Genomic DNA, 27,145 nt, shown 5'->3' with positions numbered 1-27,145 from the left:
CTACACGCACATGCACTTACGAGAAATGCACTCACTAGGCGGTCATTTCCCGGATGCAGATTTGAGTGCTGTATAGACACTTTCTACGGATGTACATCCTAGTAGATCACATTGATGTGTTTTAATGTGGATACCGCTGGGTGGAGCCACCCAATATTAACAAAGGAGAAACACAAAGTAATATAAAATGTTAGAAACACATCATGTTATATCAAAACCCAATTAATACTAAAAAACAAACAGATCAGGAAAACCGTAACACAAAGAAAAATATCATGCAAAGAAATCAAAACTTGGGAGAGGTCAATGGAAAATTAATAAATTTGTGATCATGGGATTACACATTGGCTGTTTTAGTGGTGGGAGACCAAAACAAGGGTTCACTCACGACAAACGCATGCAAAAAATGGCAAAATTGTGCCACTGAATATTAAAAGTAGGTTTCAAATGGGTTTACTTCCTGTCTGTCTGCTTACGTGATCGATAGCTGATGTGCTTCGTTTTACTCCTCCCAACCACAGTACATCGGAGACTTGTTCTTAATAGAAAATACCAACCTGATAACTTGCCCTATATTGCCCATTTCCGTGGCCAAGATGGCCGACAAACACAGCTGCGTCATCTGGAACTTGCAGCTCCCAACCTGCAGGTCTGTTGAAATATTGTGGACCATACTCCTCACAGTCGAAATATAACATAGCTGAATCTCCCTGGACGCTTATACTAAGCTGGGTCCATTGATTGGTAAAAGAAGGCACTAAAAACTCAGCAGCAACGACAGTTTCATTATCGTTCCTTATATCCGTTAAGAACAATGAAATCATCTGATGCTTAGCATATCGAGCTGAAGATACATTAACTCCAAGAATGATTTTATCTTGCATGTTATTTGTGACAGCAAAGAGAGCGCCATCGTCTAAAGTGGGCTTCACAGTCGCTAAAAATGAAAAATCTGTGAACAATGAAGCAAAATCCCTGGGAAAGACCTGGAATGCAAGTCTCCCAATATTTGACTCTCCATGGAAAAGGAAAGCTGCTCCTGTGAGTCCTTCTGTAAAATCCACATTTAGTGGTAGTGGTAGACCAATAAGGTTCAGTATGTCTAGTGTTACACGACCTGTGATATGGAATAAAAAGAAGAACAAAAGGAGCGTCAATTAACTGTATTCATATTGCATAAAAACGCACACAAAAACGACAATAAACAACGGTTTTACATATTTGAGTAGTATGCGGTCGTATTTCAAAGGACAAAATGGGGTGATAAAAAATACTGGTCAAACCAATCAAAAGGCATTATTGGAAATACCAACCAATCAGAAATGAGCTAATTTCAATTCCGCACACGCATCAAAGAAGTAGGCCTACAATGTGTGCAGGCGTTCATCATGTTCTGGGGCCATGCTGAGCCTGTGTTCTTTCAAATTGAAATTCACATTGTAAACAACCCTTACTCTAAAATCAATGCATTCATTAGCATTTTATAGTCTGTTATAATACGGATAAAGAATAAATGTTGCTCATCAAAATTAACAATGATTTTTTCTTCATTGGGTCACATGACATTTTGAGTGTAATATCCCAGCAAAAGTGCAAAGAGCAGTTATTGTTTCCTCCCATACATCTAGTCAATGACTCCCATGCAATAGAATGGGGGTGTTTTTCTTCACACTCTTGAACTAATAATAGCCAAGGTGTATGTGGTACATTAACAAAAATGAAAACATATGTTTGTATGTTAACAGAATTTTTTCCTGAAAGTACATTAACACCACCATTTGTTAGATGGTGTTACTCCAACCAGGGAAGCATACCCAAAGACCCAGAAGCTTAATTTTGAGTGTAATTGTAGATGAAGTTTGGATAGGCCTTCTTGAAACCCAACTGATTGTTTTAGAAGTGGCAAACAGATTTTGTTTGTCGTTATTATCAATGTTAACTGTTTTTCATGTGTTGCTTTTGATTTTATGAAGTATGTTTTCACTTTACTGAATCTTCTTGATTATTTATAATCAAAAGTACTAAGCAAAATTTCACAAAAAAAGTTTTACACATCTTTACTCCTCACAACTTTTTATCTGTAGCAGATAACATGGGCAACTTCACTGGTTGTACAAAGAGGCCACTACAGACTCTGAGTATTCGACATAGAATATATCTATGTTATTTAATCTATTCCCATTCTATTTCCAGTAATGTTTAAGTTCTAATGAATGTTTGATGACGTAAAATCGACAATGTGTTAGTATATAGAATATCTGGTAGATATACTTTATTCATTTTACGTCATCAAACATTCTTTAGAACTTAAGGGGGTACTACACCCCTGTGATAAATTTGTGACTATTTTTGTATTTTTCTCAAAAAATAATAACACATTGGTAACAAAAGTTATGTATATTATAGGGGCAAGGAATCCAATTACTCAAGAGAAATGGTTCAGTATATATGATAGGAAATGAGGTACATCCTAGCAGTACCTTATTTCTTATCATAATAAATGAACCGCTTGTTTTGGGTCACTGAAATTCCAGTGTAGTAATTGGATTCCTTCCCCCTATAATATACATAACTTTTGTTACCACTGTGATATTAGTTTTTGAGAAAAATATACAAAAATCTATCGAGGGGTGTAGTACCCCCTTAACATTACTGGAAACAGAATGGGAATAGATTGCATACTATAGATATGTTACATCAAATATTCTACATCCACTAAAAAGTCTGTAGGGTCCTTAAGACCTGTCATGAAACATCAACTGGTCAAAATGATGCTCTCTCGTAATTGTGACACCGAACCCATAACATTTCAAGCTAGATAATATTCATATGATTATCTGAAGTTCATGGCTAATGTTTATGGAAAAATAAATATGGAAGTACTTGAGTAGAACAAGACTCCAGGCTAGTGATAATAACTGTTGCCAGTGAGGAGATAAGGAAGACCACACTCAATGCTTACTGACATCTCAACATGATGAGCATCATCTTTTTTTAAAATTTTGAATAAAATAATTTGATTTTTACTTTTCCTTGAAAAAGAGGTGAGATGCAATATCTGAGCTTCAAACTTCAACTTAAGATTTCTTAGTATCTCTCATAAATTTTTTTTAAAAACATAGTTTCACACCCTAAAGTCCATTACTGTTAATGTCAAAATAATGTGCCATAAAAAAGAGTATTTCAGATAATGAACTCAGACAGTCTATGCTAAGGTAAGGGTTGTCTTAGTATGGTGCTTTAAAATATTGTGTTACAATATTGAAATTCATTACCTAACATTGCTTTATTTTGGAGTACAAGCGCCCTCATTTTCTCTTCCGATTTAATTGATACCTCTGCTGATTACCATAGCAACCATATAAATAGTACACACCTCCAGAGTAAAACAAAAATATACCTTAGCTTCAGCCCTCGAATTAACCCACGGCACCCATGGCATTTGCCGTGGGTGCCCATCCCCACTGCCGTAATGCCCTCAACATATGTCCTTTACCCAAGGCAGTCACTTGCTGTGCCCTCTAATGAAGTTGCCGTCGGTGCCCCAGCCCTGCCCCTTCATTATAAAATTATCTATCTATGTTTGTGTGTGTTTTCTTCACTTTTGAGAAATTGCCTTGGTGCCCTTCTCAAATTTTCAACAGTTGCCATGATGCCCTCTTGAAATATTACAAACTGCTGTGCTGCATTGCCTTTTCAGTGAAAATCCACGGCAATTATCAACTTGCCCTAAAAAAGTTGCAGTGCCCCTTCAGATCCTTAATTCAAGGGCTGCTTAGCTTAATGAGCAAACTGACACTCACTTAAGAAGTATCAAGTTTTGATTTTACACTTGAACAGTCCCAACTAAATTTGATATCAAAAAGATGGCGACCTGTGATGAATAGCCTGGCATACATATACAGACTATTGGGGTGATAGTGGTACGATAACTAGTCATTATCTTTGCAGTAATGCATCAATAAAACACTTGATAACCTAACAATCAGGTTCACAGCCAAGTCAGATATCATTGACCACCACTGGTATCAAAAGTAACCCAATTGGGCTACTTCTGGTCATTTTTGACCATTTCCCATCACATAGAAACCAATGGTTAAGAGAATAATTGGGCTACTTTTCAGTGATTTGATCTGCCCCCATTTTGGCAACCCTGTTGACTACATCATCGTGTCATGAAGTAAATGTGTCTGAATGTTTTCGTCATATCATGATTTTATCTAGAAATACCACATTAATTCCTTGTAAATTTGACAAGCTTATCAATCCCACCATAAAACAGCTTTGCTCTTTTTATAAAGTTGGTGCTGATATAATCAAACCTGGCATTAAAACATTTTTATTCTCACTATATCCCTGGTTTATTCTCGTTCCCATTGCCATTTTGCTCACAGTTGGTCTGCAAGGGGTAACCAGAGGGGTAAGTAACCCACCAGTTTTGTCTATATGATAACATCTACATCAAACTCCAAGACCAACTTGAACAACATCTGCACTTCAAAATATGAAATATATAAATATATATATATATCCCATGCCAAATAAATCTTTTACAACAGATTATACAAATTCCATGAACAAGTAATATATGAAGATACAATCATAATCCTTTCATATTTTTGATAAATATTTTATCCTATTTGACTTTTTATTATGAAATGATTAGGTTATGAAAAGACTTTGAGCCATGACTGAAATAGCCAAACACGATGTCCACAATAGAGGCCTAGTCAGTTCAATGAAAGTTCCCTTTGGCGAGTAAATACACACACATTCCCACCTTTCTCCGTGTGTTGTATTGGAACTCCATCAACTAACCCCAAGGAAAGTTTAACCTTGCTTTTGAGTATGGCCATTTCTGTTTTGTTATCCAAACTTTCATGGTAAGCACTTCAGATGGGTTCCAACAATAATGAATTGAAAGTTTAAGCGCAGCAATTTAGTTTCAAAACATCTTAAATCAAGATTGTAATACTTCATCAATATGTATATTAAACTTGCCGCACTTCTGAATCACTTGCATTTAATCAATTAATCATTGATTTTCTTTTTAACAACTTTTTCTGAGTTTTTAATACTTACAATATCTTGGAATGCAGCTTATATGATTTTGGACAGAGTTAATTTTACTACTATTCTATGCTTATCTAAACTGCCCAATCTATGAAAACAATCTGAAAGTCTGTCAATTATTTTAAAAAGGCCCATTCGGTGATCTAAAGGCCCGTTCATTAAGTGATCCCAGTAGAAGTGTAAAGAAATTAAAATTGTGTTTAAATTGCTTAAAATTGAAGGATAATTGTTATTGGGTATTTTGACAAAATTGTCAAAAGAATGAGGCTGTCACAATGGGAATCTGTTATGTGTACTCTTCATCCAGATCATAGACCAGTGAAGTGAGAGTAGATTTCCCTGCTTAGACATTTCAAAAGGGCCCTGTAGACACCCTTTGAAAAACTTTTCTGTATGTGGTCATCTAGTCTACATAGGTTTAAGATTACTAAATATCTATAATAAATTACTGAGTTTGGCGACTTGGTAAGGCTAAAAACTTCTACGTTTTACATTATTTCGAAAATGGATTTTTGCGTATGAGAGTAAAGTTGTCCGCACCCCAATAAAAACGTCCAATTTTGTTTTTGTTTACGTTAAGGGTGTCAAATTATGTTAATTAGTTTCAAAGCCACTACCAGAGCACCTGCATACTAAAAAATGTTGACATAGCCTGAATTAGGCCTTCTATCCTGTCATCGGTGTGAGGATATTATGCCTGTAGTCTCAACTATTACATGACACAGTAGAAGTATGCCTGTAGTCTCAACTATTACATGACACAGTAGAAACTCAATTAACATCTATTGTTTATTCAACTATCAACATTAGCATGTATTCTGTGTTTTTATGGATAACCTATAGTCAACAGTAGAGTGTTTGTTTATTGAATTAGTTTGTAAGTGAAACTTTTGAAGGACAAATTAATCAGGGTTGTAACTTTATATGAAATAGAGTGTAAGAAAATGTGAATAAAATTGTTTCAGCTGCACAGTGGTGTAGCCAGGACTTTTTCAGAGAGAGAGAGAGGGGGGGGGCGGGGGCAAGGCAAATTTCATGGGGGATTGTCACAAATGGGCTAAAGAGTACGACAAATTTATCCAAAATGGGCTAACAAATAAAAAGTACAACAAATGCATAGAAATCTAAAATATCAGATCAGCCAGCAGGCCACAGGGGGCCAAGAGGGATGTGAATAAAATTGTGTTCATCTGCTCAGTGATGTAGCCAGGACTTTTGCAGGAGGTGGGGGCAGCAAGGTACATTTCAAGGTGGGGGACAAACTTGGATGAAAATGATAAAAAATTAGCTAAAAGGTACAACAAATTTGTCCAAAATGGGCTAAAAAGTACTATCGAAACAAATGCATAAAAATCTTAAATATCAGAGCGGCCAGCATCCCACAGGGGCAAGACTTCTCACGGTGGATATGATATGGTGTCAAGAAGACTTGCTTCGATCAATGATCTAATTTCAAGCCATTGATTTATATGGAAAAGATACTAAATATTATACTTCTAAGTTCTAAATGATAATCTCCTCTCATACCATTAATCACATTAAATAAAACATTTACATGTACAAAATTTACCAACCGCGAAAGACCCTGACCGCGAAAGACGGGTGACCGCTAGTTACAAATAGTTAAGAAGTCTTCCAACCATCCTTAACCTACTGATGATGCCTATAATAGATAGCATCATTACAGTAGCCAGCACATGAGTGACGAAACCACTAAACAAACCCCATAGCACAGTCCCATTGGGAAACCAATTAGTATCTTTTACAAGTTCAACATCATGCCAGCAGACACTCCTGTCAGCACTTGCCACTTGGCCATCCATGGCATGCCCTGAACAACCAATCGGTAATACTGGTCAAAGGATTGATGGCAATGAAGGGGAACTTGACAAATTAGTTAGCCCCCTTCCTTACTTGTGATAAAAATGTCAACAGGTTCATACACTGAATTGATACTTCTACAAGATACAAATGACCATACAGGGCCTGGATGTGCCACAAGTGTGGGTCTCGTTTTAAGACATTTGGTACATCAATGAATGACCCTTTTTTCTAGTCAATTCTGGTGTATGGATAGCTCATTTTTCAAAATGTTCCCAATTTTTTTGGTTAAAAAATGTAACCAAAATTTGCCAAATATTTTGGGGAAAGTTGTACAAACATTGGCAATTTTGCATTAAATTTTTACTTTTGGTATAAGGATGTGTCAAAATTTCTTGGAAAATTGATGCAAGGATTGCTCCCATTTTCAATTCTCAGCATCACATGATCACACCCCTACCCAAGCCACATGAATACCACCCCTTGTTTGCAACACTCATGAGTGGTAAATATCAATGCAGAATTCAAGAGCAAAATCATACCAATGCTAATACAGAACTAGTTTTAGTACTTCTTAGGCCGAAGAACGCCATTGGATTATTTTATTATGCTCATCATTTTTCCCCATAATCAATTCCAAGTTTCAAATTTTTGAAACATCATCATGATGGTATGGTGCATAATATTAATGGAACATCAGCATCAGCAGACAGCGCTGTCCTGGCTGTTTACCTGCCACACTTCAGACACGCTATTGAATATCAGCACTTGGTTTTACAGCAGAGCAGCTGCAGATTGGGTATCCATGGTATCCAAGCCCTTATTGCTATCTAATGAGCTGCTAAAATGGTGGCCAAAAAGTACATCACAATTCACCTCCATTCTTACTGTCATAACCCAGCCAGTCAGGTCTATTTTCAGGTGTGTTGGTTTCTATTCTGGTAGCATTCCATCTCTAAAAGTAACTTAAAACCTAGTATGTCAATTTGTAGAGTGCCGATTTTATTAATGATAGAATATGGTCGATGACCTGAATGCAACTTTGCAAGTTTAACAATTTCATTAGTGTGATTAGCTTATCTTTTAAAACAGCTAGGACATTTTACACAAAAATATACAAAGTCTCCCTTCTTTTAATGTTATGACATGAACTTGAAGAAATATGATGTAGGACAGGCCTACAAAAAGCTTCCTCCTGTTCATGTAGGCCTACCAGCTACCCCTATAATGAACACTATGAATGTTTTGTTATTGCATAATCAATTACTTTCATATATCTGTTTAAGTTGCTCTTCAAATTGCTGAGTCGGCATCTGCCCAAAACTGTTTCATTCTAAGGTACCATGTTTATACATGCATTTACAGAGGTTCGGAAGCTAAATCATCGTCAGGGTACTGCGTAGGTCTCACTCTGTATGATAAGAGTTGCCAAGGACCAGCTTTCTTGTTCCCAAGTTGGCAAATGCTGACCAAAATAAAAGGACCGACCAACTAACCCTGGATGGCAAGGTGGCCGCTGGCTTATTGACATGTATATTTAGTACAATTAGCTGTATAATGCGACTTGTATTTCCTAGTAAGACAATAGCATGACTAGCTTTAGGGATGAATCAAATGGCAGCCACACATCACAGGAAGTTGTTCACCTTTATTGGTTGTGTAAGTGTTGTCTGCTGTTTGATAAAAAAACATACTATCAAAACTGTTTTTGTTTTAGTCATAATGTAAAGGTGATATGGTGTTGGTATAACAGTAGCACAGACCGGGAAAGTTTTCTGAGGTCCGCTATCTGAGGTAGTTCTAGTGTATGAGGGTAAAACAAGGGTGTATAGAGGGATATTGTGTATTTTCACAGAACCACTAAACCTGTGCAAGATCATGACGGGAAAGCCAACATACAAACTGTCATGTATGTTACAAGAACTTGTTCAGAATATTTTCGCATTTCAGTGCACTCGAGTAAGCAAGCAAGAAGAAAAGAAGGATATCAAGAAATTACAGAAACCAGGCAAGAGGAAAAGACAGGTAGAAAGCAAGCGCAAAATAAAGAAAAAAAGATCAAAAGGCCCGCATTCAAAATTACAATACAAAGTTATCCCAGGTGTGATACATAATTATTATATGAAACTTTTTTTTATTTCTTCAATAAATTGCAAACTTGCTTTTCTTTTCATCAGCTCTTTTAATAAATCACCAGCTAGTCTTACAAATTAAGAACTTCATTACTTAATACTTTTATATAATTAACTATACTTTCAACAATGAATAATATAGGTCTAAATCTTTAGTGTTTCAATCAGTATTAAAATTATCACCTGCACCTGGTTCATAAATGGGGCAAAAGTGGAAGCTAGTTTGACATATTTGGTAAGAAAATGCCCTTTCCAAAATTAAATTACCTGGTTAAATTAGTTTTAATTACACAATTTTATTTTTCACACCTTACTGCATATTATTTTCAAGGCAAAATTTGAAACAGTATTCCTTGCTAGTATAATGTGACTAATGTGGAGCATAAAATAATTACCTAACTGTCTTATAGCGCTATTTTTGGGTGTATGTTCAAACAACATGATCATGAACATGCCTGGTTGAGATGGACCACAGATCCGGGATGGACAGGCTGCAAATGATTCTGTGGTCTATATTATTAGGTCAACATTAGTATCAGATCTCCAGGCCTTGACTTTTTAACCCTAACATCCTCTCTCCTTTTTGGCCAATGAAGGGAAGTGGGTAGATGAACAAAGTTGTTCATTTTCACCGGGATTCCAACCCGAGACCTCTTGTGCCAAGCATGCACTAAGTCACTGACAGGTGTTTCGCTGACGTGCCATATGAAACCGTACCACTTTAAAGGGTGATTGTGTAATCGTATCATGTGGCATGCACAGTGGCTTCTCTGTAAAGTTTTGTAACATTTTTGTGTGTTAAGGTTTAAGGGAGCAAAAGCAATAAACCCCTAAATACAGCTCTTCTAAATACCTACGGCATGAATGATGTTCAATTTAAATCACTGCTTCATAGCTCTCCTCAGCCCCTATGAGCCAAAATGATCTCATTCCATGACAGAGTTCATTACAAACATGGATGTTGGGATGAGGCAATGAACTGTGTCCTGATAGATGAGAATGTTGATAAGATGAGCAATATTGAGCTCTTCTACAGATTCTAAAGCCCATGTTTCAGCTAAGCTGACTTGAACTGGATATCAAACAAATTTTGCACAAGATTGCGTCATTCCAGGATCTTTTATGCAAGGCTGATGGTGCTGAATTTGAAGTGCCTTGTATAGGAAATCGACTATTCATATAGGAAGTAATGAACATAGTGGATGTTTGATGGACTTTCAATGTGATCACAATATGAACTTGAAACGCTATAAAAACAATTGCCTATAAACATGATATGACATTGTACTCATCAATTCTGGCATCAACTTGTGATGTGTGGTACATAACGGGCAGGGAAATAATTATGTGGCCCAAGAGAATGCCAGAAAAACTTATTTGCCCCTTCCCCTTTTCAAAGTCGTTTGCTACCTTCCTTGTCTTCAACCCAATTATCAAACTTTAAATGTTCTAACCATGACCCTGAAAAAGACTATGATGCAAGCATATCAAGCAGAAAATTGTACTTGCTTGAACATTCTTAGTGCTTTTCTGGCCTCATGACTCAAAACACAAAAAATGTCCAAAAACGTAATCCAAAAATTACTTCTCCCCCTCCCCAACTTGATCCGCCAAAATTTACTTCACCAATCCTTGGCCTGTCAAAAATTCTTCCCTTCTAGCTTGGCCCTTCTGTTTTACCCTCACCAAAGGTACATTATTATTGCACAGCCCCTAAATTTCCATCAACCAGAATATTTGAATCATGAATGTGTTGTAAGCTTGCAAGGCATGCAAGCTTGTACATTTCTTACATTATGACATGAACGATGATATTCCAAATATTTTGACCATATCTGGAAAATGAACTGACTTCACAGGCTCATAATGATAACACCATGTTTGCTTGCAATGCTTCCTTTCTTTCTTTCCTCCTAGTCTGTGTACTTGTTAATTGGACATCTTTGGTTACTATCATTTTGTTTAAGGCCTAAAAAAATTTAGTGATGCCCTTAAAGCTCCAAAATCAGGGTCGGTCAGTCTGTAATTTTTAGTTTAATTTTTTTAAATAAATATTTTGCCACATACAATATCAAAAAACGTAAGTTAACCACAAAATATGATGGTTAACAATGATTTTTAATGTTTGTCAGACTTGTTTTTTAATATTTATTGCGAATTTTGTACCGAATAAAAAAATGTGACACATTTTTTCAGATTTTAGGGTCGTCGAAAAGGGCATTTTAAATCTTCATTTAAGCCTTAATAGAATTAAAATACACTCAGTCCAACCAGAGTCCAACTTTCTTGCAGCATGATTTCATATTGCTTGTTTCAATTTTCAAACTGATCATGTTATGAATTGATCTTACAAATGAAGACAATTTGAGGGTTAAATATTTACCATTGGTATAGCTACACATGAAGTCAAATGAGGACATTCACCTGGCCGGAAACACAAGGAACCTAACCAAATAAACACTTCTAGAAATCTACCAGCACTTAAATATGGCAGCTTGGTTACTATCAACATGATCAAACAATGTACATTCAGAATTATTATAATAGATTACATCAATTAGTTGAGCTTTTAGATGTAGATTGAAATAATTTGGTAGATTCCATGAAATGTTTGCGTAATTAAAGCCATTATCTACTATTTCCATCAAACTTTTAGTATTCTTTGCTCAAAATGCTGAAATAAAAATTAGCAATAACTGTCAGGGAAAGCTTTCTGTCTACTTTAACCATAGACCCTGGAACCTGAAAAATTAAACAAGGTACAGTGAAAGAAACCCCCCTGGCTATTTTATATTGGCCATTTAACGTGGAATTCTATGGGGGACTTAATGTCTGAATACGATTATTATGTTTAAAATTGCTGTTGACCTGACAAACACAATAAATTTAGCCGATTCCATTTAGGTTTAAGTTGGAACCTGTGTAAACATTACAAATTAAGCCAAATAATCAGATTTGAAAAAAAAATCAAACGATTATTTCAAACTATAAGATCGTACATTATGGCTTTAATCAATCAATCCAAGATGACAATTCACAAAATTCAATTTTCTTTGCTATTCTTCATTCTCTGAATTCACAGCAATTTGATTTGGAAGTTCTAGATAGCTCAAAACTTCAGGGAATACTGCAGAAAGTTGCTGCAGGCAGGGGAATGAACCCTTGACTGACTGATGAAGCTCCCATCATATAGACATGTGCCTGTAAGGCTAAAATCTTGATTTAATATTCAATAATTGGGTGACAATGACTACAAAACTTTAAAAAAGCAGTGTTAGGTTACAGTGTTAAGTTCGCTAAGTCTCTTGATCATCACCCAGGGATTATTGAAAGGGCAGTTTTAACCATGGAGGTCCACATACTGCCCTTCAAGGTACAATGCAAGAATAAGGTGTCAAAACAATTATTTTAAGTTCAAACCTCGCACAAAAGGGACAATAATTACCGTTTGTTTGAACTGCAAAATTGTTGAAAGTCAACTTTCGTACTTGACTTTGCCATTGACATGACCGACTTCAAGCGTTTTAAGTCACCGTATGTCCCCAGCGTACGTCTAGTCACGTTTATTCATTTCATTATGATACAATAACGGCATTGTAAAGTGAAAACAATATCCGGTCCAACAGTCACCTTTGTGATCACAAGTGTTATGTAGTATTAATTAGGCAAAAAGTATTCAAAGCTGCATGAAGTTGAATACTATAAAAATTACTAAACCATGACACAAAATGAACCTTTGATGGTCCTTTCAGTAAAAGTTGTAACAGTAATTGCCCTAAATATCCAAACTGTGTTAGCCTCACAACATGGCTTATAACAATTCAATGCCCCCCACCCCCTCCCCCTCCCCCATTAAAATGGGGGTTGTTCTTTTTTTATAAAACTTCTATTTTTTTGCAAGCAATCATGCTTTTTTTTATTATTATTTTGAAAAAATTCCAAAATGTGCAGCTCATAAGGCCAAAAAAAAAAAATTGTTGTGTTGCCCACAACCGCCCGACCCTAAATCCTGAAAAATCAGGGTCGCAATGTTGGTTTTTTTTTATGATGATTTTTACAGATTTGTTCAAAAACTCAAATGTTTTTCACTTAAAATTAATATTTTATTGAAAGACTAGTCTTTAATTGATGTCTAACAGGAAATGGATGTCTAAATTGACAAATGTCCCCTAATTGAAGAAGCATTATTTAATATTTGAGGGGATTTTTAAAAACTGAAGGTTTTAAAAAAAAGAAGAAAAAAAAAAAAAAAAAAAAAAAATCCCGACCGTCCGACCCAAATTTCCCATTTTCCCACTTGAGGGCAACACAACAATATTTTTTTTGGCCTAATTATGATATGCACACCTGTAGTACATGAACCAAACTTGATTTTTATTTATTCCTAACCAGATTTTAAATTTCAGTTGCTGGTAGGAAGGTAGCACTACTTTCGGGCTCTCTATTGTAAATACTATCCAGAGAGGTTGTGCGCTCCGTCCAACCCTTCAGGCTGGTTGCTATTGTCTGTAAGGGCCACAGATTGCTGCTAGCAGCAACTGGACCATATCTACAGTCAAAAGATGCCCACATTGCCCAGTCAATGAGATGCACAGTCAAGCCCCCTGCCCCTCCCCCTAGTTATGCCAATGGCCCTTCTGAATCTACCATTTAACCCTTTTAAGCTGGGCCAACTTGAATTGAATTTTCGATGAACCCTTCCCAAAGGTGACTAAAACAACTTTGATTGTCTCCAATCTCTGGGGCTCAAATCTCTGCCAGGGGTCTATCTGTCTACAATGTACTGTATACCAATAAACTTGAACCTGCTGAAGTATGTGCTGTAGGTGTGATTTATGTTGGAATATTTTATTTGCACATCTGGAATTGATATTATTTAATTGCGCATAGCCTCCAGTTGTGTAAATGAACTTGGTAATATTTTTATTGATAACACTTTACCCCTCATAATTTTATAGCAAACCCACTGGCAAGTTATCATTTTACACTTCAGTTGAAATCAGAAGTGTGACATTAACTGTCTCATAAATATTTTCTCCAAGCTACAACTTGAATAGATGATGGGATTATTAATTATTGTTTACAGTAAATTGGCTATTGTTTTGGCAACAGAATGTGACTATTATATTAGGTATGACAGCAATTTGTCGTTATTGGACCTCTGTCACGCATATTAATAAATGGAAAGAATGGGGGATGGATGCTAGTTCTAAAAGGGGGTTAGGTCACAAAATCATGAAAATGGTGTTAGTTTCTGCTACAAGGGGGTTATATACATGCACTGTGCAAGTTTCTTCTAGTTATGGGAGTAGATTGTCTTTGCGAGTCCTGGTATTAAAGCCTAAGGTTAGTCCTGGTTCAGATCAAATTACGATGAACCAGGACTCCATTTTTTATCAAAAATTCAGTCCTTAGAAATTTCACCCTTGCTTCCTCAATAGAGAATTATATAGTTTATAAACAATGATAGGTGTGCGCAACATGTAACCCTATACCCACCGGCGTGTCCAGGATCTGTTCCTGCAGGGGGCTCAGAGGGCTTTCAGATTTATGTGGGGGGCTAAATGGCTAAAATCACCAAAAAACAGCTGATTTTTAACAAAGTGTGGGGGGCTTCAGCCCCCAAAGCACCCCCCCCCCTCCCTGGACACGCCACTGATATCAGATATTTCAATCAGTGATGGCAGCAAGAAAATGTGCCTGAGGGAAGCAATGAGGAAACAAAGTGAAATCTGGAAAATGTAACATTCTTTTGCCCAAAAAACTAGTAATTTTTATGTATTTGTTCTGACTGGAAGACAGGCATGAAACAATGCCGCCATCTTGCTACCACTGGTTCAAATCTAAAAACGTCAGTGGCCAAGATTTCCATATTTCACCTGACGGTGAAGGTATGTGCACAATATTATTGCTTAGCAATTTGCAAAATTGCTAAGGTCTGTTTCTGTCAAGTTCTTTGTTACCTAGCTGGGGGGGTTTACACCCCAGCTAGGTACTGTAATGCTATCCGATCTTTCTTCTTTCTTCTTTCTGGCAATAAATTTCAAAATGCTTCTCCTTCTACATGTTACACCCTACAGTTACGTAACTTACACATATGTATCGGCTATATCCAGTGCCCATAGGGTCAAAACAGAATTGGGGTAAATGGTCATTAAGGGGGCATTTCCTGTATTTAACCAAATACCTTCAAAATGCTTCTTCTGCCACATATTATATAGTACGATGATGTCATTTGCATATATGCATCGGCTATACCCGACGCCTAGAACTTGCTTACAGAATTGGGGTCAAAGGTCATTAAAGGGGCAAAATCTTACAATTGCATATCTGGACATCTGTAAGGGGTATGGGGCTCAAACTCGGTGACAACAAATCTCATGACCAAGGGAACAATTTGCACTAGTCAGGTCAAAGGTCATGCAGAGGTCAAATTTTAGAAATGAATTTCCTGGACATCTGTAAGGGGTACGGGGCTCAGACTTGGTAACAACAAACTTAATGATCAGGGGGACATTTTGGAACACTTTGCAGGGGTCAGGTCAAAGGTTATCTGGGGTCAAATCTTATAATTTCATTTTCTGGATATCTGTAACGGGTATGGGGCCCAAACTCTGTGACAACAAATCTCATGATCAGGGGAACATTTTGCAGGGATCAGGTCAAAGGTCATGCAGAGGTTAAATCTTATAAATGTACTTTCTGGACATCTGTAAGGAATACAGGACTCAAACTCGGTGACAACAAACCTCATGACCAGGGAAACATTTTTGGAACATTTTGCAGGGGTCAAATACCTCCACAACACCAACACGCCCCAGCTAGGTTTGTGGTCTATGACCACCATTTGCCACTAGTTTCTTTCTTTCTTTCTTTCTTTCTTTCTGTCAATCTTATAATGAGCCACCGTAGCCATATGCTTTGAGCCATGTTGACCATAGTTGGTCATTAGGACCATTGGGTGGGGGGACAAATGAAACATGATCAACTTCAGGTCAAAGGTCATCCACTTCCTGTCAATGGCCAAAAAACGTGATTTCACTAAAAATGCTACTTCTTCCACAAATTATACAGCACGATGATGGCACTTGGGTACATGCATCAGCTATACCCAGTGTCTAAAAGTTATTGTCCAGAATTGGGGTCAAAGGTCATTAAGGGGATACTTCCGGTATATGACCAAATACCCTAAAATGCTGGTGCTGTCGCAAATATATATGGTACAGCAATGTTACTTGGTCATCAGGACCAATAGCTGGTGGCACAAATGTCACGTGACCAACTCAAGGTCAAAGGTTATGGAAAGGTCATTATGGCCGAAAATGTTATTTCCTGTTATTTTTACTAAAACTGCTACTCCTTACACGAATTACACAGCAAGATTATGTCACTTGACACATGCATTAGCCTTGACGTCAAAGGTCATACGAAGGTCACTATGGCTGATGTGATTTTCTGTTCTGTTACTAAAAATGCTAAGTCATTCCACAAATTATAATATAGCATGATAACATTACACATTGTATTCATCCATTGGGGTCAAAGGTCATTGGGGTCAAAGGTCATGCAGATATTACTTCCGGTATGTAGAAAAATACCTTAGGAAGTCGCACTCTAATAGCGCATGACCAAAGTTGCACAGAAATATTTACATGAATATTGAATAATTTTTGGTTAACAAAATGATTTCACAACTATGGAAAATAATTATGTAATATAATTAATAATTATAAGGTCAAATAAAAAAATAAACATGTTTCACGTCCCCTCCCGCTTCCTTTTTTGAGGTTTCTTCAATTATATATTTATTCAGTTATAACTTTTCAAAAAATATATCTAGGAAGCGGAAATATTTCTATAGCCTTGCTAATATACAAGAAACACTTTTGGAAGGTTTTATGAAAATTAGAGGGGCCGGCCTATATCCTCAGAACAAAAATAAAAAGAGGCCTCCTCCTTTTTCCAGGCATTATTGTGTATGCTAAAACAGCTCAAATTATGGGTATTCACACCGATTTTGCCATGAAAATATAAAATAAAAAGCCCCCTCTTCCTCCTTTTTTACAAAAACCCGGACTTGAAACATGTTTTTTTTATTTTACTTGGCCTATTAAATTATATGATACTACAAACTTCTGTTCTAGTTATACATGTATATTCCAATGAATTACACCAAACTGCTGGACCTTTTGAACTCACATATGCTATAGGTGAGCTAACAAATTAACCTTGCTCCCATTGTCCCTATGGTCAATTTCAAATTACAGTGCATTTCAAAAAAAAAAACTCTCAGTAAAATCAGCATATTGTACTACTGCTGGCTGTTTATATGCCTTAATACATGCATGCATGCTAGATAGCTGGGCTAATTAGCCATAGGCCTAGTTAATTAGCTATTGCTAAGGTCGCGTATATGTGTATACGCAATTAGCTCTAGTTCTAATCCTGTTTACCAAAACCACCATCATATCCATGAACATGATTTTAACAAGTGCTACATTAAGCTTCATCACCCACTATCAAAAGGGTTAATTATATTTTAGCTATTTATACTCAATTTTAATCGATATTTTATTATTTAGACATTATTTCACCCACCCACACATTACCCTATACCTGACACCTTACCAACAATGACCATGACCATGACTTCCTGCAAAACATGAAATATTTGCCTGTAAGTTGATTCACAACTATTTCATTTACGCTAATTTTTTTCTTCCTATAGACCTTGAAAGAAATCTACAAATACCGTACTGACGCGAGTATAGTCCCACCTTCGAGTAAAGTCCCACCCCCAAATTTTCGAAAAATTTCAGAAATTAAAAAAAAAAAAAAAATTTTTAAGTTATTTATTTTTTCGGCTTTGGAGTGTCCCAGGACCTAGACCTAAATGCTAGGATCATTCATGGTTGACCTAAAATAAAAATAAAAAATAAAAAATTCAAGATATTTTGTATTTTTAATATGAAAATTGATAATTTGTATTCATGTCATACTCTATTAATGATTTCAAAATGCATTGAATTTTTTTTTTTTTTTTTTTTTTAGGTCAATCATGAATGATCCTAGCATTTAGGTCTAGGTCCTGGGACACTCCAAAGTCGAAAAAATAAATAACTTAAAAATAAAAAATTGAAATTGAGTATAGTCCCACCCCCAATTTTGACAAATGTTCACCCAAAAACGGGGTGGGACTATACTCGCGTCAGTACGGTATGTGGAAAATTTCATGTCGCAGAAACATGGGTTCTCTCCAAAACGTGAAATTTGAATGCTGCAAAAAATATCATAGCATATTACATGGGTATCAAATACTTCTACAATTTTATACTATTTACATTACTATTGTACTGGGTGCTTTAACAGAACAATTGCAACAAAACCATAAGAATGTAAGTCTGATTTTGTTGTGAATAAGTGCAATATTGCACTTAGCAGTCCAAGTTATTGACACTATGCACCACAATAGCCTCATCCCAGTGGCATAGTTCAACAACCTCAATTAAACAATCATAGTGCAAAATTTGAGCTCAAGTTGCAGAGTATGAGATTTTGTACCTAAATCTTTCAAAGGTCATTCAATGAATGTACAAATGTATTGGGGTTAAAGAACTTTGTCCTGATAGATGAGCATGTTGAGCCACTTTGTGTTTTGTACATGGCAGATTAAGTACTTCATTTGACTTTGGGGAACATTCTATTTCTGCTGACACTGACAAACAACAGAAGTAGTTTTCTTAACTAGATACACTGATATTATTCCATTCCTGTAATTAAATGTATTTTGATCGGGGTTTTAAACAAAGTACAGGTATGCCTCGCATTAAGGAACATGTCAAAGGTCATGCAAGGGTCATATCTGAGGTCCAATCTGGAAGGAATTTGGGAGTACCATCAGTTCTACAAAATAAAAGTTTGAAGTTTTGTGAATAAATGAATGAAATTTTGTGAATAATTATATGAAAGATTTTTTTTTTTTTTTTTCTCATGAATATAATTATAAATGAAAAAGGCAAATCCCACTGCGATTGTGTTCAATTCTATCACTTTCTAACATGTTTTTCACTCTGTTATGACAAATCTGATACCACGTTTACAGTCATTTTTTGTCAATCGAGGCCAAATGTCCCCCCAATTTTCAAGACAGATTGCCGCTGCTCTTGCTTCAGGATGCCACTGGACTAAAACAGGGTATACTCTTAAAACATCTGATGTCATTGGTCACTACAAAGCATCTCACTGACCATGACCTCTAGAGTAAGGTGCAACCAGCTTTGTTGCATTTCCCCTTCTGTCATCATATTGACACCAAGACACCATTAATATCAAACCTCATCTGGAAAAGAAATCAATTTGCTGGATTGGTTTCTATGTGTATTCAGAAAATTCTAGAAGAAAATAATTTTGGATGTCCATTTGCCTGATGAATAATTTTCAGTTTGCCAATATCATTCAAAGGATGTTCTAGTCAATCAAACTTTGATAGAAACAGGATTTTACACAAATAGTGAAACAGTCACAGAATGCTTAGCCCATTTTCATTCACACCTAGGCAGCCAAGTTCAAGTCAAGTTAACATTCCTCTATCAACTGAAACTTGACTATGACCCCAAAGGCAATTGATGGTAGTAAATTGCAGTAAAACATGCTAAATCTGGCTATAACATCACACACATGAGTAACAGTGTAAACAGTCTCTAGGGAATGGATGGGATATGTGCCTTTCTATCTATTCGGAGGGATCCACCATGGAGAGATGCCACAGTACTAAGGATAGGATCAACTGAGCTATTTGAGAACTACGATATTTTTGTCTCACATAGAAACCAGTCATTTCATTTTTGGTCTTAATAATTTGTTGTCATCATCAGGGACAGGCGATTTGCGCGGAACTTTCTTTCCGCGCAATTTAGAGATACATGATTTGCACTGAAAAAAAAAAGTTCCGCGCAATTCGCTATTTTTTTCCGCGCAAATCGCCTGTCCCTGGTCATCATCACATTAAAAATCAATGGTTTTGTTGAAGCACAGGTTGACGAAACTTTCGGCAACACAGATGAGCACATGCTTAACCCCTCTACCAGAGTTTCCCTGGTTAATAGTCATCTGTTGATGTGATAGACAAGCCCTGTTTGTCATGACAAAATGCTCAATTGTTTAACATGGATTTACAAATGTTTTCTGCATGGTACATGGTCAAGTTCAAAGTCAGCGACAATGCCATCCTGGTGATCCTGCCTTTGATCAAGTGGGAAACACTTCATTGGGGGTAATGTTCCTGATTTTATCAATGAAACTAATTGGTTTGGCAGGAATGTTTGTCAAATTGTTGCCTTTAAAACAAATTTTAAGATGCCTTACATTTTAGGGTACTTTTCAAACACTGCTCCACACTATATGAAGTAGGGCCCTATGTGTGGTCATAAGCCTCGAAATAAGCAGGCACCCAGGAGCCATTTAGCCAATGGTCATAACATTTTGGCCCCTGGTCCACACCAAAATCATGTGATCCAGGCTCTACTTTTTTTAAATAGAGCCTGGTAGTTAAAAGCGGCATATATTTAATGTCTACAATTCAAATTTAAATGACTTGCATGTAACTCTTAGCTTCTTAAAATGGCTCCTGGTTCACTTGATAATCACAGGACCACAAGCTGCCTTTTCAAAATGTGTGACTCCTGGTCCAGATCTGCTTATTTCAAGGCTTAAACAGTGTGGGTGTGTGAGAGTGCATGTGGGGTGTGTGCACATTCTTTTTTGGGATGTGTGTGGGGGGGGGGGCACATATCCACTGTGGTAAAATGAGAGATTTCTACTGAAAAGTCCCACAATTACAGGCAGCAGTAGCCAGGAATGCAAACTTCTATACAATAAATTTGTACCAAAAAACATCCACTGTGTGGTTCTACACTTTGAAAGTTGCCCACCTGCCATAAATCCTGACCACTACATGTTTTATAGAAGTCAACATTAATTTTATACCAGGACCAAATTCACATGGAACTGAATGAGATGCAATCATGTTTGAAATGGCTCAATACTGCCACAATAGGTACAGCATCCCATCCATCATATTATCTTCTCCCAATGCCCCTTCCCAATAATGTGACCTTTGACATTCTCCTGAGAGGCATATGATGCATGGTTGAAATACAGGACTTGCTCTGTGACTTTTATAACATTGCAAATTGCAGATGTGTTCAGCTGGGACTACTTGAGACCAATTTACATGGGTGGGTAGAACTTGCTAGCTGAGAATTTAGTGGTCAGCAAAAATGTTTGAGACAAATCTATAACAACTTCATCTGTGGCTTCACCTCCCCCATCATTCTATTTTCCCCATGATGCTAGTTATCTCAGTTTCTTTCCAGGATCTGACTCTCAGATGAGCAAAGGTTTGATGATAAAAGTTAGGTACCAAATATAGTACATTGTATGTGGTAGCTGGGTAAATGTCTAGGCCTACATCATGGCAATGGATATTACTAGGTTTTGTATATAATAATGATAGGGATTATAGTTAGGGATAGGGTTATGGCTAGTCCTAAAGAAGACTCTCCGCTACTTTAGCCTTGCTGCTAAAGTCCTTCTGCAGGGACTAGTTTATGGCAAGTGCTTCAGTTTAGGGTTTTGGGTAGCATGTACCAGAGGACGAGCATTGAGCACAAGCACATGCAGTTTAATTTATGTGGACAAAGGGATATAAAACAGTGGTTAATTGCCATAATGATTCAGTAATTACAAGCTGAATCATTGCTCAAGTATTATGTTGACTGATACATGTAAAGCAAACATTATACGCTAATCTGCATTCCATGTTCACATCACACCCTCATGTTTATCGGGATGTTTATTCATCTCGCCAACTTCTAACTTGATATTCTGATTGTAAACGATACCAATTCCTGTGTCGCTATACTAATCTACCGCTATCCATTCACCTTACCTACATGCCTTGGTTTACCATTCCTGAATTACGCAACCAATCATATTGTTATCATCCCAATTACATGCACTATTCCCTGTTACAAACAGGTTAAGTAATTAAAGTAACAAACGATACATTGCTAACTCTGCAATGCTACTCTTGAAACAATGCAGCAGGTTAATGTTATTTCTACGACTGATAAACTCTGTACAGCAAGTAATACAAAGCAGTCTTTGTGGGTATTTTGGCGCCCATCAGGAAAACACCTATATGTTACATGAACATCCTTTTGCTGATAAACTGGACTAATTTGCTCATATTGATTCACTCTGAATTTATAAAGATTTCTTAAATTCAACATTTTATAACAATTTCACAGGGAGCATGGTGGGTAAGTGGAACGGCTCCGACTCATAATCGGAAGGATGCGGGTTCGAGCTCCGGCAACGCCATTGTGTTGTGCCTAGACTTGAGTAATGCACAGTTTATATCTTGATTACACCTCTACACCCAGGTGTATCAGCATTCTTAAATGCTGTGTGGCGATCCCCCAAAGCCAACATTTCATGGTGAAGCCTGGCCTAATCGCTAACAAAAGAGAGATGGGCACTCCGTCCTGTAAAAAAATGCAGGTTCAACTCCTTTAGTGTAGGCCTATAGTTTAGTCCAAGTGTAAACTCAAGTTTGTTGTTAAAAGGTTTAACATTCAAAGCATGGAACATCCTTTATTGCGGCAACAGTTTTAATAGTATTACAGTACTATCCTGCAAAGCTGCAACAACAACAAATGTGGCTTTCATTCCTAGATAAAAGTTGTAATCAAGTTTTGTGTTTCCAGTCATCAATAAATTAGTTCAGTGCTGTGAAGGTTGCAGTTTTCATAATGCCAGGTAACAATCAATGTTTTTGTGAAAGAAAAACAATATATGACACAGATCTTTAATCAATTATAAGTCAGTAAGCATGTTTCCACTAAATCATGAACCTGTCCTTCTTTTCACATTATCAACATGATCAATAGCAAACTCAAACAGGAACAATAGCAACCATATCGGGATGGCAAACATGGCAATGAAATCCTATTATCACAAACAGCTTCATGTAATTATGATAGTAACATATCAGAGATATAGACAAATCTGATTCCACACATTCCTACACCTCAATGGCAGCCATTGAAGTGGGCCATCCCACCTGAAATGTGAAATGATGCAGGTTTTGCGTTCCATGACCTGTGTGACAAAAAGTTGCTAAAAGTTTACAATGCAATACAATATAAGATTGATTTTGAAGCAGCGTCTGTCCACCCAAATGGGCAGTTGCAACACCAGTTTGGTGCAGATGGCCCCCAGTAATGGCGGAATGAATTCTGACCATCACTTGGCTCGTCAGATTAGTGTATATGTGTATGTAGATGAAACCATGGACCATTTTCATTATTATTCCCCGTATTATTTCACTTCTACTACATATAAATCTATGTCTGTTGAAAGGCGTAAAATATGTTTGGACTACAAAAGTCTTTGACAAGACTATTGAAACAATAAACCAAATGAACAAATGGTACTTATTGATGCAAAATTGGATATCATCATGATTATATAATCACAGGAACTCTTGTATGTACAGTGTTCTGAATGAGTTACCCTGCAGTTTTTATGATCATCTAATTTCATTCAGTTTATTTTGAACTCTCTGTACTTCCATTTGCCACATGCAAATTATCTTGCAACATTTGCCAAATGCAATTATCATATAGCTGTGATATCACCTTTGGACCTATGTGGTGCAAATAAGACCAAGATCAAGGTATATAATCACTGCAGTACACCTGTGCTCTTGTTCTACAACTTAACCAAGATACCAATACAAAGAACATCAATACATTTTTTCTGTTTAAAAAAAAAGCAACATGAAATCCTGCTAAGAAAAAAAAATAGATTTCTCAAAGCTTGCGAAGATTAGAATACACTCCTCCAATTTCTCTAAATATGCAGAGCAGAATGAATGTGTGTGACAGGCAACTTTGATAATTGGTGGCTGTTACTATCTATAGTGCGGATATGTTTGCGCCGGGTACGTACGGCTGCAACCGGCCTAGTTGATGCGACCCGATTCTGATGATTCACCAGTGACAGCGAAATTACAGTGTTTTGAAACCTCTGGAAAAATGCCCTATCAAAAAAAAAATTATTATTATTATTATTATATTACCCTATAGGCCTACACATATCTGTGATTCATGATTGTTTAAAAATAACAATGAATCTTTGGCTCCTGAAGAAAGAATGAACCTAAACTGCTGTTGCAATATCATGAACATGAATACAGGTCACTACAACTTAATAGTACAAGTATCATCAAAGATATGAAATTTAGGATCTTTGATCTCATCTAGCAGTTTGACCTCAAGTGACATTTTGACATTCGACATCATTTATGATGTGCATTCATACATATCACACTGGTCATGGTATCGATCATGTGCATGTCATTTATACAACTCTGGTATTTAAGCATATACCGCAAATGAGTTTAATCTGCCCTGGCATCCGCCTCATGAGCAATTCAGTACCATAAGTTTAACATACTGACTGACACTTGGATTGCTCCACAAACTAATGGCACGTTAAAATCAGATCTAGAAATAACATGAATGAAAGAAATGTACAAAACAAATCATGCAAGACACAAGTTTCTACATCTGACTTTTCACACAACTATCACCAGTTCAAATCCCTCCACTTATCTAGTAAAGTCACAAGACAACAAATGGCTCAGACACCAAACAAACAAGCAATAATAACTGATCCATTCAATTCTAGTGGGTGAAGACAGCTCTTGTAGCTTCACACAATGCCAGCTGTGTCTGTCCTCTTCTCATAAGGGCTCTTGTGCAGTTGCTGTCTACTCCTGATCAGGGGGGATTTGTAAGCTTACAGGACTTTGCATGCCCAATGGGTTTGGTATCTTTTTCAGAGCCATGGCAAGAGGCTATTGGTTTGGTATGTTACAAGCAAATCTTCAGGACTTTGCCCATTGGGGTTGAATGGTAGATCACTTGCATGTGGCAAGAGTAATGATTTTAAAAGTTATAGAAATCATTGGGCCAAAGCCTGATATGCGATATCGCGGTGTGGAGCTGCATCGGATTTTATGCTGTGTTTTTAAGATTTTGCATTTTTTATTTTAACAATTTAATGATTAACCATCAAAAGCTCAAGTTGTCACTATACACCAATAACTAGGTTCATTTTGTAAACTGCTTTTACCATCTTCAGTAACTTTGTATCTAGAGATGCCACGTGTCACAAAACGCTGCAATTTCCTTATCTTAGTATTCTGAATGTATTTTGGATAATGTGTCCAGAGAATCCTTATGTGCACTCGCAATTCTTGTAAGCCCTTAACCACAAGAACACTTCACAAAAAGGTGAAGGGGCATATTGTTTAGAACTCTGCAGGTCAGGCCTGTAAGGCCCCTAACAGTCAATTTTGAGTTTCCCGTCACATAATTTCTGAAAACAAGTGAGGTAACTTTTTCATTATTCATTATTTTTCTGCCTTTCATTATATGACCAACACGCATGTAAAATGTGTTGTTATTTGCCGCTCACTCACTTGAAGATGGATGTTTAGCCCAAATGAGATTCAAAAGTATATTAAAAAGAGTCTGCCAGGTTGACAGCAAAATGCATGTTTTGATTTTTCCACAAAAAATAAAGGGATATTCATAATTTTTTTTGCAAATATAACCAGTTTTTATCTGTATTTTTTGGAAAATCACAATCATGAATTCAAGTGAGGGTCAGAAAATGAAGTGAGGGCAGGTGACAGGAAACTCAAAATCGACTTTCCTTGGCCTAATCTGATGGTCAGCCCATCAAACCACCTTGTCATCACATCTGTATGAGAAGGGGTAATTGTGGTAATAATGTCCTCAATTTGCACACCACAAACTTTGTACCCTGCAAATATTTTCAATGAAATTTCACCTCAGTTTACTTGAACATCAGTTGTTAAAATGGGTACCGTATTTCGTCAAATAGTCGCCTCCCCTTCAAATAAACGCCCCCCACCACTTTTTTCAACCAAGATGTTTCAAAAATTCCGACATTCCATGCTATCTTGTGTAGTAAGCTTAACAAGTTGTCCACATGGTCGATAATAGCGTCAATAATTGGCGAAAATCTGGATTGGAAACCCGGAAGTTTACCTAATGATTTTAACGGGAATTATCGTTCTAAAATTGACCTTGAATAAACGCCCCCTTTGGGAAAATGTAACGCCCCGGGGGGTGTTTATTTGACGAAATACGGTAGGTCCCTTTTGTTATGTACTATTAGTATTATTATAGAAATTTGAAGTAACACCTCAAAGAAGTGTTTGTACTTTGATGGATGGTGATAAAATATCTTTTCTGCAGCTAAACCTGGGATTTGTTTGTTGTTGATTAACCTGGGGGCTTTTCAATTTTTCTGTCACTTTTCTAATAAATACTGTGCAATTTTGAAACAAAGCACTCATCACAATATTTTTGTGCCATTCTTGTGAAGACTGAAATCCAGTTTGATTAGTATTGGCTCCACTTTTGTATGATAGGTGGAAGGAGGTCACCTTGTGTAAGTCCTCTGGAATGGCCATAGGATTTACAAATTGACATACAAAAGATTGACCACAGAAATCGGTCAAGAACTCCTAAGCCCGTGCTCAGATTATCGCCTGGAGTAAACGAAACTTGCTATTCAGGGCTCATTCTTTTAGGTTAGATGTTACAACTTTGCTTTACAATATTGTTGGGAATGTAAGCAATGTATCAAGATTTAATAGCAGCAGTTACACCTCTTCTTATCTTTTTAATCGGATACTCTGATCAGCTGTAATTCTTAAGAAGTTACAGTTCTTTATAGTCCAATCACCATATTTGGTGGACCTGAACGATATGGAACAATGGAAACATGCTTCTAGGGGCAGATCCTAAATTGGTAAAAAGAGGGGTCAAGTGGCTGATATAATCCCAAAATGCGATTTGGCTGTCAAAAGAGGACCAGGGACCCAAATCACTGATCGGCCCCCTTTGTATCTGCTCCTGTGTGAATACTGCAAATTTATGAGACCATGGATGATCAACAAAAACCTACAGCCACATGAATGTGCAAATCCTTTGCTAAAATACAACATGATCAAG

The 27,145-nt window shown here is 36.8% G+C and overlaps 1 protein-coding gene across 50 annotated transcripts in view; it reads right to left on the bottom strand.

Moving 5' to 3' along the window:
- LOC140154836 (uncharacterized) overlaps positions 1 to 27,145 on the bottom strand; it is a 210,216-nt gene that overhangs the window by 110,500 nt on the left and 72,571 nt on the right. For 49 of the 50 annotated variants that reach the window (XM_072177461.1, XM_072177434.1, XM_072177437.1 and 46 more), the window contains exon 3: positions 558 to 1,117. In XM_072177461.1, the coding sequence (XP_072033562.1) occupies positions 558 to 1,117 (560 nt within the window). The remainder of the gene's footprint in view (positions 1 to 557; positions 1,118 to 27,145) is intronic. The other variant, XM_072177432.1, reaches the window with a different exon arrangement.

This window comes from Amphiura filiformis, chromosome 6 (genome assembly GCF_039555335.1).
Source record: "Amphiura filiformis chromosome 6, Afil_fr2py, whole genome shotgun sequence".
NCBI lineage: Eukaryota > Metazoa > Echinodermata > Ophiuroidea > Amphilepidida > Amphiuridae > Amphiura > Amphiura filiformis.
This window is presented reverse-complemented; position numbering and strand designations above follow the sequence as displayed.